The sequence below is a fragment of the Gracilinanus agilis genome, chromosome 6, assembly GCF_016433145.1.
Source record: "Gracilinanus agilis isolate LMUSP501 chromosome 6, AgileGrace, whole genome shotgun sequence".
NCBI lineage: Eukaryota > Metazoa > Chordata > Mammalia > Didelphimorphia > Didelphidae > Gracilinanus > Gracilinanus agilis.
Window position 1 is genome coordinate 228566054 of NC_058135.1, and position 20047 is coordinate 228586100.

The window sequence follows — 20047 nt, forward strand, 5'->3', positions numbered from 1 at the left end:
ATTTATAGCCTTATAGAGTTATTTGGGGACACCAAAAGGTTAGTGATTTACTCACACCTGGATCTCCTCTGTCTAGTCAGTATATATCAAAGGAAGGCTTTCAGCCAAGGTTGTCCTGACTCCAAGGCCATCTCTCTATTAGTATCCTGCATCTTTTAATGAATTTACTATATAATACTATGTACTGAAATTAGTTGTGTTTGCTGCTTATTTCCCCTATTCCTCTGGAAGCTTCATGAAATAAGAGACCACCTCTCATCTGAATTCTGTTAACTTTTACAGATCCTATCAATACTTTAAACACAAAGTCAAATGTTGATATTGCATATAAAATAAGGTATAAAAGATGTGTGTGGCTGGAAAAGGAGGCAGAGCCATAGCAAATATGAGACAAACATTATCCTGAATACAAAGAAAAGCCTGCCACTTACTACCTGTATGACCTTGGGCAAATCACTTCCCCTCTCTGGGTCTCAGTTTCCTCACTGTAAAATGAGAAGTTTAGACTAGATCAATGGCCTCTAAGATCTCTTCCAACACCAAATCCATGATTCTTTGAATTGTTTTGCAGTAGAGCAGGACCTAGGAGCAATGATGTATCTTGAAATTAGTTTGGATAGATCATTTATGGAAAATAAGTGAAGAGACATAGACAAGAATCAGCTTAGTATTTGTCAGGTGATCTATACTGATGAGATGATAATTCAGGGAAACACACAGATCTCAAATATTTATTTTTTATTGTGACAAGTTCCAAAATTGGTCCCAAAGACTGGGTGAATGGCAGAAAGGTCGAATTATTCTTATTTCTGTATAAAGAACAGAACCTTTATTTTTCCTGAGGGCTTTGGCTTCCTCCTTCCTTAGAAAGAGGGAGTGATTACTTAGGAATGTGGGGAGAGCCCCAAAAGCTCAATAGCAGCTAATATATTTCCTAATGTGCTAAGGAGTACCTTATTGAATATAACATCCAAAATGTACCCTTGTGGTCTAGAATTATGTGGAGTCAGGAGAAAAAATAGAAAGAGGGAGATGGTGCAAGAATCCAACATTAAATGCTAGCAATGGCATAAGGGAGAAGGTAACTACAAAGCAGGTGAAAAAATATCTTTTCTTTTTCATTCAAAGATATTTTATTTTCCCAATTACATGTAATAACTCTTTTCAATATATGTTTTCCAAAATTATAAGATGCAAATTGTCTCTCTCCTTCCCTTTCATCTCCTCTCCTGGAGATGGTAAGCACTTTGATCATATAAAACATACTTCCATATTGGTCACTGTAAGAGAATATTCATTTAAAACCAAAACCCCCAAATAAAACCATAAATAGGCTTATGTGAAAAATAATATGCTTTGCTCTGCATTCAACTCCAACAATTCTTTCTCTGGAGGTGGATGGCAATCTTTGTCATAAGTCCTTCAGAATTGTCTTGGATCATTGCTGAGAGTAGCGAACTATTTCACAGTTGAGCACAAAACAACATTGCTATTAATTGTGTACAATGTTCTCCCAGTTGTGCTTATTTTGCCCTGCATCAGTTCATGTAGATCTTTCTAGTTTTTTCTGAAATTATCCTGCTCATTGCTTCTTATAGCACAATAGGATTCCATCACAAACATCTACCACAATTTGTTCAGCCATTCCACAATTGATGGACATTCCCTCAATTTCCAATTCTTTGGCACCACAAAAAGAGTTGCTATAAATAAACTGTGTTCCTTTCCCTTTTTATGATCTCTTTGGTATACAGACCTAGTAGTGGTAGGTGCAGGACACCTTTGAGTCAAAGAAATCATACATGGTAAAAAAAAAACGAAATAGTAGGGGTTGGCATTTGAGACATTAATGTGGTATAGGGAACACTAAAGTTTAGAAATTAATAAAGGAAAAACCTCCAGACCCAAAAAGCAAGGATAACCTGAACTCATTTGGGGGGAGGAACTGGAATACCCTGATAGCTGATATGATCAGCAAGGCCCAAGACATAGGACAAGCTATATGCTGCACACATTGTATACACCATCTCATGCATCTCAGGAATAGATGTGTAGGCTATTAGTCCAGTACTTTCTAAGGGGATATAGCTATACACCAAAACCCTGGGTTATAACTCCTTAAGAGGAGCTGTGAAAGTGGCAAAATTTCTACTACTGATTTATCTGCCTTAGCATAGATCAAAGAAGGTTAGATATAGAGTTGAAAGGGACCTTAAAGGTCATCTAATCCAACCCCCTTATTTTACAGTTGAGGGAACTGAAGCCTAAAGAGATAATAACATTTCTCTCCATTTTTATCTCTTGATTTCTTTTTTTCTTCTTTCCTCAGTGTTTCCTCCTTCTTCAATGACTTTCTCTGTTTTGTCTCTGTCTCTTTCTCCCCCTTCCCTCTACACTGTCTTTCTTCATTTCTCTGATTTTGTATCTCTTTCTTCTCTTTCTTCCTATGTGTCTTTCTTCTCTCACAATTTTCTTTCATCCTTTCTTCATTTTCTTTCAACCTGTCTCTCCTCTCTTTCTCCATATATCTCCCCTGTTTTTGTGTGTACCTCCTCTCTGGGAATATGGTCAGCCTTTCTCTTTTTGTCTTTTCTCTTTCCGTTTTTCTCTTTTAGTCTCCCATTCTGTCTTTTTCTCCCTACTCCCTTCTGTATCCTTTTGTGTCCCTCCTGTTTTTCTCTCAATATATCTCTTCTTTCTGTTTTCTCTTTTTCTCTGCTTTTTTTCTTCCTTTTTCTCCGTGCCTTTCCCTCTCCCTCGTTGTCCCCTCCCTGGCCCCTCCTCCCTTCCTGTCATGCTCGGACGCGGGAGGAAGGAGGGCGATAACTTCATGTGACTGCTCCTTCCCTGAACGCCCTTCAGCATCGGCTGCGGCTCCGGAGACACCACATGGACCGGTCTCCCCGGAAGAAGCTCCGTCACTGACAAGACCCATAAGGAGCCCCCTGCACAGCCCGGGAAGGTAACCGACTTTTCTTGTTTATTCCAGGTCTCTCCTTCCCCCATCAGGAGCTGTCCGCTGTCCGTGGTGCTGAATCCTGGAGCCGGAGGAAGCTTTGCTTTCCTCCGGACCTGGGATTTCCTTTACTCGCACCACCTGTACTCCAGGTCCTCTCTAATTGCTCCCCTGAATCTAGGGTCCTCTATTCCTCTCCTTGTCCGTGCCCAAGATCTACTGGTTATGCCTTCTCCAACCCGGGGTGAGCTTCGCCCACATACCCTGTATTTTGGATCCCCTCTTCCAGCGCCCTCTGCTTCCAGGGTTCATTCTTTCAAGGGACCACCTTATCTACTTCCCATGCACTTCTACCTCGTCTACCCACCCGAGATCCACTCTTTCTGTACCCCCAGGACCCCATATCTGCTCTGCTCACTTCCCTTGTGTACTGGGTCCCCTCTATTCTTACTCTCGGTACGTGATTACCTCTGTTCACTCCCCTCCCTATCTTGGGTCCTTCTTTCTATTCATGCCCGCACCTGGGTCTCCTCTTCCACACTCCCTGTGGCCAGGACCACTTCAGTAGCGTCCCTCTGCACCCCAAGTTCCTTTTCCTTTGCCGGAGTCCCCCATGCTCGTATCCCTCTCTGTCTGCACCTAGAGCAGCCAAGTCCCCTCATCCTGCTCCAGGTCAGCCCGAGAGAACATAGAAGTGGGGAGAGGTTCAGGAGGGGTTGTGGGGGTGTGGAAATATGCCGAACGAAATATGAACAAAAAAGCTCTGGTTTGGTCTGTTTGGACAGAATGTTTGTTTGTTTCTTGGGGAGTGGGGGGGGGGGTCCGTGGGTTGTTTGTGCCAAAGCAGATCTCCAATCTCTGGGTCGAGAAGCTCAGTCGAGAGCTCTGTGTTTGGAGGTGACTACTGGCGGGCTTCTCTGCTTCCTGGAGGACAAGAAAGCAGCGGGATCGGAGAAGTTTGGGAAGAAAAATACTGGACTGCAGCATAGGGCACGCGTCTGTGCGCGCGCGCACGTGTGCCTCTGTAACGCGCGTGCGTGTGCGCGCGCGTGAGCCCAAGCGCGCTGCGGTCCGCTTCTGGCCCCGCGGTTCTCTGCTGGCTCGAGTGAGGAGGCGATTGCAGGGGGCCACGTTCAGCCAATCTCCCAATCCTTCCTTCTTCTCCCCCCTCCCGCCCCCCCAAGAGAGTCTCTGCAAGAGGGAAGTCGCCTCAGCGGTACTTCATGCCCCAAACACACTCGTCCTGAGTTCAGGGGCTGCTAGCCAGGCTGATTAGGGGCAGGGACACAAGGACGTTGACCACTTTGGAGCAGGGTCAAGTAAGAGAGTTTGGAGCCGCGTCAGAACAAAGGCAGGGGCAGGGCAGAAAGGAGTAGAGACCCAAGTCTGCAGAGACTGGCTAAGCTCGGAGGAGATGTTGGGATTCCATGACCCCACCCACTCGGGCCCCGGAGGATGTGATCTGGACTGCGTCCCCTACCCCTTATTCTTCCCCCTCCTCCCCAACACACTCCCAGAGTGAGGCTGGGAGGTTCTGAGGAAGGGACATCTGGGCGGGGCAGCTAGGAGTCCGTACTTGACCCTCTCTCTCCAAACGCCCACGTTTGGAGGGAGAGGGTCAGCGATGCTTGCTGCCCGCCAGCCCTGGCATTCGGATCTGGAGCTCTTGCTCTTTACACGGCTCCCCAGATCGCCCAGGAGACTGAACGACCCTAGAGCTTCCGGAACCCGCTGCGTTTCCCCAAGCGCAGCGCGAGTCACCTTCAAACGCCCCTTTCGGCACTTCCTCCCTGCTCGCTGCTGCCTCTGCCAAGCGAGCGCGCGCTCCTCGCTCCCAGCGCAGCCCCCGCCCCAAAGTTTCCTTCTCCGCGCAGTTCCCTAATCAATGAACCTCCTGAAGGACAGAGCCCTTGCTTCTGAAGCCAAAGGGCCTTTGAGGAAAATTGGCATTCATTGAACCTAATCTTGCGGGTAGTTTCTGCAGCAGAGAAGCCCCGCTCCCGCCCCTCCGGGAGTCACTCTATCCCGCCCCGCCCAGGACTTCTCAGAATATCCTTCGGCCAGCAGCCAGTAGTGACCCTTTCCTAACTCACTCCTTCCTATTCACTCAAACCAGAATCCTCGAGTGCTTGTACTCCTCTCATCCCTTCTCACACAAGCTGAGTCCAGTGTCCTCTTTTGCCCGCCCCCTCCAAACCAGAAGTTGGTGAGTGACCTCTCCCTCGTATCTCCAAACCAGAGCTCATAGAGTGCTTCCTTCCACACTGCCCCTAGAACTCGGGATCTGCAGTCAGAGGACTTGATTTGAATCCTGACTCGGCCTGCCTGCCTGTCAGCTTGACCTTGGGCATATGAATGAATTTCTTTGAGCCTCAGTTTCCTTATCTGTAAAATGGGAACTGGAAGACCACTAAAGTATCTTTCAGCTCTAACTGTACCCGTTAGCCAGAGAAACTCTTCTCCAGTGACCTCTTTCTGATTCCCTAAACCAGAGTTTGTGATTGATCCCCTCCTCTCTGACTTCTCCAAGCCCACAGAGACAAATTAGCATGTCAAAAAATTAAGTCGTTGCTTTAACCCGCTCTCTATCCCGCAAGAAACAGCGACTCCAGTGGCCAACCAGTGGCTGACTGACTGCTCTCTGCCTTGTCACTGAGCCTCTTCTTTCGCTTAGCGACAAGATCCCAAGCTTGACGTCTGACTTCCCAGCTTTGTCTGGGTCAGCTAACCAGGCAGAAGCTAGCTGACCTTTGTCTCTGACCCAGGGGATTTCTCTTTTTCTAAACCTTCCTGGTTCCCTCCCTGCCCCGACTCTTTCACTTTAAGTCTCCCTCTTCTCCCCCTTCTCTGCAACCTTGAAAGTATGCTGAGTTCTCTGAGCTCAGGTCTGACATTCCTTCATTACCCTGATCCTTAATTATTTCCCAGCTTCTGCTGCAGCCAAGATCACTATCTATTCTCTTTCTCCTTATCACTATGTGACATATACCCCATAGTGAGTTTTCCAGGGCTTATTCACAGGAGACAGAGAATAAACTGATTTAAGAATAACAAGGGACTATCATTAGATGGGCGCTTAAAGGCAGGATGGTATAGTGGATAGTTTATTAACCTTTTATTCAGAAAGGTGTGGATTCTAGTCTGGCCCACAGCAAGTGTGAGATCATAGGCAAATCATTTAATCTCTTTTGTGTTTTGGGCAAATTTCTAAAAATCATAGATGGAAAGTGATTTCTATACCAATAAGATCATAGCTTCCCAACCCCTACCGCCAAGGAAAAGAAAGAAAAGAAAAGAAATCAACTCAATCCCAGACTTACGATTCCTGTAAAATTCCCATAAAAAAAATTCTATCTGGCTTCCTAGGCCCAGCTTTGCTGTTCAGTCATTTCAGTCATGTCTGGTTTTTTGTGATTCCATCTGAGGTTTTCTTGACAGAGATACCAGAATGGTTTGGCATTTCCTTCTCCTCATCTTACAGATGAGAAAACTGAGGTAAACAGGGTTAAGTGACTTGCTCAGGGTCACACAACTTAGTGAGTGCCTAGGGCTGGATTTGAACTCAAGTCTTCCAGCCTCTAGATCCAGTGCTCTATCCACAGTGACACCTATGTGTCCTAGGTCTAGTTTGGTTCCCTGTAAATCCTTTTAGGTCCAGAGAGTCCAAATCCTTTATGATCCCTGAGGAGTTCTTCTGTGAACTGGTCTATTAAAAATGCTAGGTTGCTTTTCAACCAATCAGTAACAAGTTTTGTCTTTTATTTCTATTACTGTGTAATCACTAGCTAATAACATTCTTCCCCTTTTGCTAAAGTAGAAAGGAAAACAAAAGAGTTGTTGCCCCAATTATAAGTCTGTACCATCATCTCAAATATAAAATCCTCTACTTTATGAAAGAAAGAAAAACTGGTGCATCTTTCCATGTCATCTATCTCCTTCCTTTTTTTGAGGGCCTCCTCTCTTCCTCCTCACAGGATACAATCCAGGACCAGTGGCCTGTGAAACTTGCATGTAAAGTCTGAACCAGCCTCATACGGGATCAAAGCCATCATCACCATGGACTTCGTTATGAAGCAAGCTCTGGGAGGTAAGGGGTGCCAATTGGAAAATCCACAACCTATCTGTGCTTATTTTTCCCTGAAACTCTCTCTCTCTCTCTCTCTCTCTCTCTCTCTCTCTCTCTCTCTCTCTTTCACTTTCCTCTCTGTCTCTCTCTTATACTCACACATGTACCTTTTTGATTATGCTATATTGGCACAAACATTGATACTCTCCCAACTTTTGCTAGGGTACCAGCATACTCAGAAACACTTGCTGGTAGCTGCATGACTGTGCACTGGCACACTCACATCAACCTTCCCATGCTATTTGTCATCACTGCATTGACACACATTCCCAACAACACCTATCTATGAAAGTTTATACTTGTGACTATAGACTCTCATTGCAATCCAGCTGAGTTTGCCTCATATTTGAAATAAATATTGACAACAAAAACCCTCATTGGCCCTTGCTGTAAAGAGATGATGGGAAGACAGGTGCTCCTTTATCCATTTTCAGTAAAGATGTAGCAGCAATGGAGCAGGTCCTTGGGTCTCTTAGCTTGCCTTTACACTCAGTGTCTGTGCAGTGGGAGAGAGTGAGGGTAGGATCGTAGTAAAGGGAGTTTGGGGGGAGTATATGAGTGTGTTTGAAAGTATATATGGATTGGGGGAAGTGATGAGAACAACAGATAGCCAAATCTATGAATGACTGAAGAGCAGTCTCCTCCCCAGATTGGGGGTGGGATGGAGTGAGTAGGATGGGAAGGCTGAGAAACACTAACTGCCAGGCTAAGCATCAATAGGTGCTCTAACTCCTTAGGAGAGAAAGAGCTTCTCAGGGAAGGACATGGCTACATCTGGTTATTATAGCCCTCCAAAAAGATCAACTAACTGCACCATACCCTCTGAGGAGGAGGAGCACGGGTTGGGTCATCGCCAATTGTGTGCTGTGGAATCTCTAGTTTCCCAGGGGTTTGCTCTCACAATCCCACCCTTTCTTTACAAATCCCAGAAGGACCTTCTAAAGATAAATTTTTTCCCAGGCTCTGTGACCAGTGGTGTTTTCGGTTCCCATGGTGTGTACTCCCCTCTCCCCCTTTCCCAGCAAAATTCAGAAGGAATTTATGAAAATGAGGCTGAATTGTTTCCCAGGGCTCCATGACTCAGAAAAAGCGAAGACAATGGCCAGTGAAACACTCTTCCCTCCCAGTTCCATATACAAGTAGATTAGCATAATGACAAAAGGACAGCTGTCTCTGGGCATTTTGCCTTAAAAAATTTTTTTCCCTTCATAATGAAAGAAGAGAATTGTCTCATTTTAAACATTTTCTTTAATGTGTATAAGTTTATTATTCTGACATTATTTTATATGTGGTTATATTGGAGAGGCGCCCTTGTGAATGCATAATCTCAGTCAACTGAAACCTGTCCTTAATGGACCACAGTACCTATATCATAACCATCCCATCTTGTAATTTATTCCCTTTTCCAACCCCCAACCTCACCTGGCACCCTCCAACCTGGGCCTAGGAGATAGTGGTGAGACAATAGAAGGGTTCAACATTCCCCCCTATGAATGCCCTGATTCTGAGTCATCATAATATCTTCAGGGTAGAGCCAGACCCAAAGATCGAGAGATACTGGATTCAAATTTAGCCTCAGACAGTTCCTATTGGCACCTTTACCAACCCAATCTGTAAAATAAGGAGATTGGGCTAAAGAGAAATCAACTTGGAATCCAGAGACCTCAGTTTCAATTTTAAATTCGATACACTGTGTGATCTTGAGCAAGTCATCAAGTGGCCTCTTTTCTCATCTGTAAAATGGAGATAATAACTCTTCCAGTACCTCTCAATACTAAAAAATAAACAACAAAAAACCCAAATACAACAACAATAACAGCAATAATAGGGAGTATTTACCTAGCACCCAAGATATGCCCAGCACTGTGCTAAGAACTTTACATATATTATCTCATTTGATCCTCACAACAACCCTGAGAGGTAGATGGGGTATTATCCCTGTCTTAGAGTTAAGGAAACTGAACAATACAAGGTTATGGGAGATAGTGTAAGCTTTAACATGCTATTAAATGAGAGCTGTTATTATTATTTCTTAAGGTCCTTTTCAGCTAATCTGATAAAGACACTTCCTGGATCTAGAAAGCTGGGGTTGGGACTGCAGAATGCCTACTTGCAAGATGACATCTGCAGTATGATTTGAGTTGGGGGGAAGGGCAAGAAGCTATACATCTCTAAATCTCTCCCCATCACAGTGCCTGAAATGGGCTCATCTCATGCTGTAGCTCAGCATTTTCTATGGACTAGCTCCAGATGGGTGCCAGACTCCACCTGCCCCAGGGATTGCTTAATGATTGGCACTGATCTGTAGTTTTTTTCCTTCCAGTGCTTCCCTGCCTTTGCCTGCCCTGGGGCTCTTCAGACTTCCTCTCTTGAAGAAAGGGTTGGTGTAGGACTGACAGGGCCAGGGCTTCTCCGAGGTCTTCAGAGATAATTTGGAGCATTTCTTATCTACTTAAATTAAGTCAGAGGATTTCAAACCTTATATTTGGACCTCTCTCCTCTAGAAATTTCCCCAGGCCAAAGGACATAGAGATTTCAGGCTAATTATCAGCACTTAGGATCACAGAATGTCAGAACTAGAGAGGACTTTAGAGATCCTCTAATCCAACTTCCTAATTTTACAAATGAGGAAACTGAGGTTCAGAGACTTATGCATGACTTATACACAGCAAGTACTAGGCTTCATCCTTCTAGTTTAAATCTGGTGTGGCCTAGCAACTGTCCTAATAAAGCTAAGACACTGCATTTGACATAAAATTGAGGTTTCATTTGGAGGTTTTAAAATACCTTAAATTGGATTTCAATGCAGTGGAGATAAACATGGTAATTGCCCAGAGTTTTTTCATCTTGGTTGTGAAGACCCAGCATCAAGGCTATTTCTCTCAATAGCCTCAAAGGAACCTCTCTCCCTAGGATTTTCTGGAAGGCATATGCTCTCTCTGTCTCTTTCTCTCTCTGTCTCTGTCTCTCCATATATATATATATATATATATATGTGTGTGTGTGTGTGTGTGTGTGTGTGTGTGTGTGTGTGTGTGTGTGTGTGTATAAACACAATATAGACACAGACATATACTCTGAGTACGTTCTTTAATGTCAATCATCAAAGACATTTGTTGAGTTCCTACTGTGTACCTTTAACTGTGCTAAGTGTATAGAAGGCAAAGACCAAAATGAATCAGTTGCTGTCCTCAAGAAGCTCATTTTGTACCACCAAGATAATACAGTACATATTCAAAGTAAATACAAAATTATTTGGGGCAGGTGGGGGTGGTGGAAGGAAGAAATGAAATTATCAAATGGATGAAGCCAGCAAGCAAATTCTGGTGAATTGTGTGGATAGCACCTTTCAGGATCCCTCTGCAGGAAGCTCAAGATGCTGGTGATGCTATGGGACACCAGGTACTTTCTGCCTTTTTCCTCCAACATGAATTAAAAACCTGGTCTGTTGTTGAGTTGCTGTGTGATCTTGATCTTGAGTGAATCATTTTTTTCTTCTTTGGACTTAAATTTCTCCCTCTGTAAAATGGGGACATAGGATCAACTGGTCTCCCTCTAAGGCCCCTTCCAACTTTGATGTTCTTTGCATAGTAAATATTCTGAGTTGGGACAGTTGCTGATGTTGGCATTGCCTTATCTTATTCTGTGAAAAAAGGAAAGTCTGAGAAAGCTCAGCTCTTTACTTCAAGAGGGTAAGTGTCTCCACTGTGGTCATTTTCCCTGCCTGTCTGTGTTCCACCAATGAATAGGAGGGAGAACTATTACAAAAGCAACAACAACTACCCCCAAACCAAAAACCAAACATTCTTTAACAGAATATCTTTCCAACATTTTCTTATCAGTCCACTAGCCTATCAATGATCCATTGATGCATCAAACATTCAGAATTGTTGCTAGGGAAATCTGAGTGACAGGTCAGGGATCTCTGCAGAAAAACATAATCGTGAAATGGGCTGAAATCTGGGACACCACTCCCACTCAATCTCCCACCAGTGGGTAGCCATTTCTGCTAAACCAGCAGAATTAAGTATTCCATTCAGCTAGAGCAGTGATAGCAAACCTATGACATGGTGCCAAAGATGGCACACAAAGCACTCTCTGTGGGCATGCAGCTACCCTCCTCCATCCCCAGAATTTGTTACTAGAAAGGCAGAGGGACCCAGGCAGAGCTGCTCCCCTCCCCATCTCCACTGTGCCCAATGACATTTTTTCACTTCACTCACTCCTCTGCTCAACAGCCCATTGAGAGCACTTTCTCCCTCCCCTGTGTGGGGTGAAGGGTGAGGTGCCTGGCACTTGGTGGAGGGGGTGGGAGTGAGGCCTTGCATTCCTCTAAAAGGCTCACCATCACTGAACTAGAGTGTAATAACTGCCTCTTGTATGCAAAGGCTTGAGGGTAGGGGTGTACTAAGTGTTTGACACCATAGAGCTTGTAGGAAGAGGTATAAGACACAAACAATATTACATGATAAGGAAGGTGTAAACCAAATGCCTTTTAAGGGCTTGGAAGGTTAGGATGGAAGGTGGATTTGACACAGGTTCCAACTTGTGCATTGACTGGGATCAAAGAGGCCAGTACAATAGGCACTGGATTGGGACCCAAGGACCTAGTCTCTCTCACTAAGAGAAGGTCTTAATTAGGGGTGAATTACCATTTGTTGGAAAAGCTGATGTGAGGATTCATACTTCAGGTGGATGAGGTTGGATGGCTGAGGTTTCTTCCAGCTGTGTGATCTAGGGCAAGTCTAAGCTTTAGTTTCTTCTCTGTCAAATGAAGTCATCAGATCTATAGCTAGAAGGGACCCTTCATTTTACAGATGGGGAAATTGAGGCCCAGGGATTTAAGTGACTTGCCCAAGTTTATGTAAGTAATAAGCATTAGAGGCCAAATTTGAACCCAGATCCTTCAGAGGCAGTTGCTCTTTCTGTTCTCATAGAGCTTCATCAAATAAATATATGCCTTGTTTATTTTATAGCTTCTGGTTACTAGTGTTGCCTCCTGCCTTCCACCTCTGCCCTGCAAGACAAATAAACAGGAGCAATTAGGTGGCTCAGCACATAGAGAACCAAGCCTGGAGATAGGAGATTCTGGGTTCAAATCTATGGTCTCAGACATTTTCTCAATGTGTAACCCTGGGCAAGTCTCTTAATATCAATTGATTAGTTCCCATCACTCTTCTATCTTGGAACTGATACTTAATAATGATTCCAAGACAGATGGTAAGGGTTAAAAAAAAAGATAAGCAAACAAACAAAAACACAGCTTTTATTTTGTATATAGGGTGGGACTACACCTGAGATTTTATTTGCATAAGGAAAAATCAAGGAAACTCCCTCCACTATTGCATGGCAACACAATATCTATTTACCTATTTGTGCACTCCTGGTTGTTGTGTCTCTCCCTCCCCTGCATCCCTACCCCACCCCATAGAATGTCCCTTTTTATGAAGACATGGATTTTTAGAGTTTATCTTTACATCCCCACCACCTAGTAGAGTAGGCATTTCATATATGCTTATTGAATAAATAAAGGAATAATTGCTGTGAGGTTCAAATAAAAAGACAGATGCTCTTTCTTCTTCCACTGGAGAGTTGGAAACTATGTATAAAATGTTGCATTTTTCAAAACTTTCTTTTTCTTTGTTACAAGGAAAGATGAGTGGAAGTGTGAATAGTAAGAAACAACTGTGATGTAAAAACAAAAGGCATAATAAAACATTTTTAAAAGGGGACAATTGTATACAGGCATTTTAACAGTCAAGACACAAAAGATCTGCATGACCAGGTTCCAGTTTAGGAGTGATGAAGATAGAATAAAACTCTTGAGTTGTTTTGCATAGCTCCATTGATTTCCTCAGGATATAGGCATGTGCCTAGAGTGATGTTTCAGGAGAGGAGCTTGCTGGACAGTTCTCCCAGTGCCTTGAAGCTACTGGGTGTACTAATCCCTTTTATATTATGATGAATTGATTTAAGTGGACAAGTCACTTAACCCAGTTTATTTAGCCTTTGCCCTTCTGTCTTAGAGTTGTTACTAAGATAGAAAGTAAGGGTTAAAAAAAAGTGAATTCAGGCATCTGGGATCAAGGAAATCTTTTCTTCCTTAGTAGCTATAATAGAATGTAAGTTTCTTGAGGGCAGGCCTGTTTCATTTTGAATTTTATCTCCTCAGTGGCTAGCACAGTGCCTGGTGCATAACAGGATCTTAATAAATATTCTTTGATGGGCTGTTCCTTTTTTGAAGTCTGTAGCTGTTGTCTCAGATCTCCATGTTATTTGTATAGGCACTGCAGCCTTTATCCTAAGACAGCACTGTTGTAGGAAGGAATAAGCTGAGGCCCCTGGGCATTAGAACGACCTGCTTCTGCAGCAGCCCAGCCTCACTCCTGCACTATTTATTCAGTCTGTTTGTTGTTCTGAAGGAAGGCTTGGGATGATCCTGTTGGATTACACCAGCAGAGCCACTGCAAACATCCCTTGCCCTGCTGCCACTTCTTAGACTAGATGGGCTGTTGTGTGATTGGGCCACTCCATCCTGAAAGTTCCACCAAGAGAGGCAGACTAAAGATGGAGGGAGGAGGCAGGGAAAAGTATATCATCAAAAAGTCAGATCCTACAAAGTAGAAGAAGAGAAGGAAGGAAGGAAGGAAGGAAGGAAGGAAGGAAGGAAGGAAGGAAAGAAGGAAGGAAGGAAAGAAGGAAGGAAGAAAAGAAGGGAAGGAGGAAGGGAGGGAAGAAGGAAAGTTGGTTGGTTCTGTGGTAATTTCTGGGACTGTAAGAATTACTCCTAGGAGCCAGTTTTCTCTAGGGATTCTCACTTATGGCTGGAGGATTTTCAGCTAGGTATTTGCCAAGTGGATGAAGAAGATGGCAGACTTGAAGCTTATTCCATAGGTAACAAGAACAAGGTTTGGATGATCAAATATTGCATCTACCTATGTCAACCTGACAACTTCTGCCAGATTTAGTGAGCTTGTATCCTGTGAGTTTCCATTTTCTTTCCGTTAAAGAAAACAGTAGGCTCCGCCTTAATATCTTAATGTTTTGGGCTTTGTGTCTCATTCTGGTCCCTTCAACCCCCTACTCCTTATCCCTCACCACCACCACCTCCCAGCCATGGGAGGAAAGGTAAGCAGAAGGAAGAATGAACTTCTCCCCACTGTTCCCACTCTTGACTTTCTAGCTTTCAGAATGTTGGAACCCAAAGGGAAGGGTGCCTAGAGACTGGGAATGACACTGGCAATCATGCGTGGGGAACAGATATTTTACTTTTATTCATATTGTGTCCAAAATGCATAGACTTACAGATATTGTTATATAATGATTCATTTTAGAATTTTCTGATACATATGTACCTGATAATAATAAAGCATGATAGTATGAATGTAAAGTATGTATATATATCACATATATCATTTAAAAAGATAAAATATTTTATAGTATCATCCTCTAAAGTAAAAACTAACAATTTCTTCTTGATTTAAAACATGATAAGACCATTCTGAGCACAAATACAAGGGAACTTTCTACCAGGAGGCACAAGTGGTATTGGAAGAGTTTTGAACTTGGAGTTCTGGGTTCATATATCTGGATTAGAATTCTGCTTTTAATGAATACTAGCTGTGTGACCCTGGAAAAGTCACTTGACCTAACCTCTCTGAGCCTCAGTTTCCTCACTTGTAAAATTCAGTTGAGTATTTATTAAGTACTTCTTGTATTCAAGTCACCATTACAGGTTCTGTGGCATAAATATTATGGGGCTATTATGAGGGCCAAATAAGATAATAGAAAGTATTTTGTAAATCTCAAAACACTATCATTCTAAGCTGTGATTCTTCCTCTACCTGCCTAAATTATCTACTAGACCACGTGCCTCTAGCACATGGTATCAGGAATGCTTTTGTCTCTTCTAGCTCTTTGCCCTTGCCAGCTCCCCTTGCCTCCTATATTTTCCTAGATGGCTCTCATTCTCTGTAGGAGTCTGCCTTTCACAGGTTCACATATCAAAACCTTTCCTCTGTTGGTCAAGCATTCAGAGTTCTTTGTTTCCCTTAACCCATGCCACTCTCAGGAGGTTGGGTTTACTCAAAGCCTTGACAAATGATCAGATGGGCCTATTGGTCAGATTCCATCTTGCCTTCAGGATCCCAGATCAGATTCATTTTCCCAAGCAACCTTTAGAATGTATCTCTTTCAGAAGCTCAATCAGGACATGGTTTTGTCATTAAAAAACTGATTAAAATTCACTGAACTGTAAGCAAAAGTTTATTGGTTTTCCATGGGGAAAATAGTATTTATCGCAAAAAAATTCAGACAAATAATAAAGAATAATAGGAGAGGAATAATCCAGAGTGTCAGGATCCAAACCCTACTGAAAATGGCTTTTCTTCCCTGGGATATGACTTTTTTGGCTCAGAAAGGAAAAGAAGATCATAGAATCTTAGATTTGGAAGTGACCTTAGAGGTCTTCTAGTCCAAGTTCTATCTGAATAGGAATCTACCTCGACATCCCTGAAAAGTGGCCATCTACTTGAAAGCCATCAGCTATGGGGAGCTCACTACCTCTTGAGGCATGCCCTTCCACTTTTTGTGCAGCTCTCATTGTGAGGAAATTGTTCCTTACATTAAGCTTTAGTCTTTCTCTTAGCCACCTTTTGCTCTTAGCCATTCTTATTTCCTTTAGTCTATTCTGTAGCTCCTCACAAATAAGTAGGGACATAGATTATGGAATCAATATCCTTGAGGGTACTAGATGGCCAGGAAATGTCATTCCCTATACAGCCCTTTGGTCAAGATCTCAGCATAGTACAAAAGGGCTAGTCACTGCACTTGGGGAGTTTAAGCAGAACTATCTTTTTGCCTTGAATTATACAAATGATTGTTCTGATCTTAAACCAGGCTGGAGCCTGGAGCTGCTGAGTAATATGAAATTCTTTTTCATGTCTAGTTTTTCTTGGACCTTAATGTTCATCTCAATTTTTACCCTAAATTCCCTTTTACATCTTTACAGTAAGCACACGATTTTCTCCAAACCAGCCTAGCCCATCCTTGATGTTAGTAAAAGATTATTGTGAAAGGCCTGTCATCCAGGAGCTATTAAAACTAATGCTGTTTGCTTAATCCTGACTATATTTCTTGCCAACCAACAAAGCAAAAAATAAATGACTTTATCAGTTGAAGTGTGTTACATCCACTTTATTCCCATGTTGGAGCTAAAACATTTATAATTGAGTTGCAGTTTAATCAACTAAATGCTCCATCTCTGCAGGAGAAGTGCCATTCTTCAGGGTTTCTCAAGAAATGATGACTTCTTTGAAGTGTCCTCCCACATCAGGGATTCAAGGTTTTAGGTAAAATCTCTCATCTTCTTTCCCCTTCCACTGGTGCTCACAGAGTTCTCTTTACAATGGACTGGTACCTTGGCTTATTCTCTAACAGATATGGCCAAGTCAAAGAATTTGTTTGAAGAGTTTTCTAAAAGCTATCAGGTTTTCATGAATTGCCTTACAACTCTTTGTTGAATTTCTTGTGCACCCAGCTCTGTTCTCTGTAGTGGACCAGAGGAGCAGGAAGAACAGACCATCCTTAGAGGGGAGGAAGGAGGAGTGAACCTAACCCTCACTGGGGGTTCACAATCTAGAAACTAGAGATGGGAGTTCCCAAGCTGGATTTTCCAAACTAGGAAGGGACAGGTATACTTATGGATGCTTAGCAATAGCCTGCTATCCTAATATAGTATAATATTATCAAAGGGATGGATTTTGAGCTTTTGGAAAGGGAAATGGAAATGACTAAGACCCATCAAGAACAGGTTATGTCAGACTAATTTAATTTCCTTTTTTGATAGTTACTAGACCCATAGATAAGGCATTGCTATAAATACAATATACTTGGCAAAGCATGTGATATTCCAATTGGACAAAATGGAGATGTGGCCTAGATGACAGGATAGTTAGATGACTTCAAATCCAGACTCAAAAATCAGCCATTAATGGATTGATTTCAGCCTAGAAAGAGAATCTCTAGTGGAATGCCACAAGTATATGTCTCTGGCCCGGTTCTAATATTTTTATCATTGATCCAGATTTAGCTGGAATGCTTATCAAATTTGTAGATGAAACAAAATGGAGGATGATGGTGGAGGAAAATTAGAGGATATCCAACAAGATCCAAAAATATCTCAATAGCCTGGGATAGCAAGTTAATTTAAAATGGTGAGATAAATAGGGTATCCCAAAAGTCTTAGTGCAATTTAAAAGTTATCAAAGCTTTAACATCTTAAGATGTTTGAGTCACGCTGTAGTCAGGATAAATGTAAAGTCATGTACTTAGATCCAGAAAATCAAATGCACAGGTCCAGAGTGGTAGAATGTGTTACATTTGTAAAATTGAGGTAATAATAATCGCTTAGATTCTTCTCTCACAGAATGAAGTTTAAATGAGTTTATGCCTATAAAGTGAATTCTTAGAGTGTTATCTAAAAGTAAAATGAATAAACAAAAGTTAAAGGAAAGGAAATTTTAATGTGCTATCTAATTGTCAGCTATTATGATCACCTAGGAACTGCCCTGTAGGATTCAGTATGAAAAACATCAAAAGGCAAATTCACCAAATTAGCCTTCAAGCTAAATTGTAATAAATATGCTAAGGCATCACTACCAACGTTTAAGTGGACATTGAATGAACGGATAAATGAATGGTTCTGAATTCATCAGCTATATCTTTAATTAGTTCTCTTAGTCTTACAAGGGAGAGAGTTCATTTTAATCCAATTGACCTGTTTAAATCTTTCTGCTCAGGATGACATGAGAAAATGATTCATCCCAGAGCTGCTTAGAAACAGTGGGAAAGTGATAGTCCTAGGTTGTGTGGAGTGGAAAGTTTGAAGAGTTATCAGGTGAATTCCATCACTGAAGGCAGCTCACTGAGATGCTACTATGCCTTTATCCTCAGATTCAGAAGAGCTGGACCTGAGGCGCAGAGATAAGCTTTAACTCTCCTTAACATCTGAACCAGCTTTAAATTGGACTTTAGACACTTATTAGCTGTGTGATCCTGGGCTGTCTGCCTTGGTTTCCTCTACCTTTGAAATGAGGATAATAGTACCCACCTCACAGGGTGGTTGTGAGGATTAAATAACATAATATTTATAGAGTGCCTGGCACATACAGACACAACAAAAGTGTCTTAAGCTATTACGTTGCAGGGGCAAAAGGAGAGAGGAGGAGAGAGGGGGAGGTGTTATATGGTGACTTAAAAGTAATATCTGGGCTTGATAGGTTGGTTTTTGAAGAAGTACTAGATTTATGTGTACGAGTGTTTTATTCCTCCTAATAGACAGTAAGCTCTTTGAGGGCAAGGACTCTGTTTTGTTCAGCCTTTTGTATAGTATCTTGCACTTAATAAATTCTTAATTGAAGAATGTAGTTGATAGATTTCACTCCTTCCTGGCAATCTGTCATGTAAAAGCATCTTGCTGGTCATCTAGCTGACAGAGACAAAGTGTAAGTGGGGAGGAGAGAGAGCTAGCTGGCTTAGTGGATAGAGAGCCAGGACTGGAGATGGGAAGTTCTGGGTTCGAATGTGTCCTCAGATACTTCCTAGGCAAGTCACTTAATCACAATTACCTAGCCCTTACCATTCTTCTGCCTTGAAACCAATACTTAGTATTGATTCTAAGATAAAAGGTAAGGGTTAAAAAAAAAAAAAACAGAATATACAGGCAGAGGTGTAACTATACTTGAGCACCACAGTTTTGCCTCAGGGCACTGAGTTTGGAAAGCACTGTCAGCATGATGTTCTCATTTTATCTAAACTGTTAGATTACCTGAAAACCAGAAAGTGATTCCAATGGCCAACCTCTGGGTCCCTATGAAGCCGCCCAATATCTGAGTCACTGTAGGCAGTTGCCAGGTAAATGTACCTAACTGGTGCCTCTTCTGTTGTCTACACCTTCTGCCCTATTCAAGGTGGGGATAATGAAAAATAAGTAGATTAGTTAAAAAAGCACTTTGCCCCAATTGTCTGCCACCGTCTTCCCAATTAAAAAAAAAAGAGCTATATTGAAAATGCTCAATGTTAAAATTGGAAAGAGATAATCATGTAAGAAGAATTCATTAGGCCATGGTTTTACCTTGAATGGATTCAGCTCCATCACCCGTTATTACTCTACATGCCCATTATCCAAATGGATCTATTCACATGACAAGGGCACAATTAAATAAAAGTATTGATATACTTTGTTTTAGCCCTTACTTCATTCAAATATATTCCCATCCTTCCTCTGATCAATCTCTCTGGTCTGAATCACAGGGACAGCTCTTTAGCCTCTGCTTAATATGCTTGGTCGGTGCAGAAGTCCAGCACCAGCGCTTCTGGTATGTCTCAGTGCCCTGATGGAACCAGCCTCCCTAGTCCTTGTAACCTAACCCTAGGTCCCTGTCACTGATGCAGGCACTGATCTGGGCAATGCTCCTGGGCTGCTTGTGACAGACATGGCCCACTGAAGTCTCCTTGATGTCTGCTGAAAAGCTCCTCCCTCTGCACTTTTGAGGGGTGACATCACCTTCAGGGACCCAGAACTCCTGACTTGGGGAGCTGACTTTGGTCTTACAGAAACCATAGATCCAAAGGTTTCAAGTAGCGAGGGAGTGCCCTTCCTAGAAAGGACCATCTATCATTTTCCTCATATTGATCATGGTTTATGCTATGACAACTTTAAAGGTACAATTCTTTTTTTTTCCTGTTTGGTTGTTGTTTTTATTCAATAAGCATTTGTTAGGCACCTTCTCTGAACCGATCATTGTGCCAGGCACTGGAGATACAAATAAAAACCAAGAATTTACAATCTATTGGGAGGAAACGAAATGGACAAAGAGAAGTACAGTGAATACTAAATTGAGAAGCAGTCCAATGGATCTGTGATCTGATGTGAACACTCCCTTCAGTGATACACATTTCATTTG

At 42.4% G+C, this 20047-nt stretch overlaps 1 protein-coding gene across 1 annotated transcript in view; it reads left to right on the top strand.

Moving 5' to 3' along the window:
- Positions 1 to 2883: 2883 nt before the first annotated feature.
- CPLX1 (complexin 1) overlaps positions 2884 to 20047 on the top strand; it is a 111875-nt gene continuing 94711 nt past the window's right edge. Inside the window, exons 1-2 of the mRNA XM_044681046.1 lie at positions 2884 to 2962; positions 6931 to 7043. Of these exons, the coding sequence (XP_044536981.1) occupies positions 7013 to 7043 (31 nt within the window). The 5' untranslated portion in view covers positions 2884 to 2962; positions 6931 to 7012. The remainder of the gene's footprint in view (positions 2963 to 6930; positions 7044 to 20047) is intronic.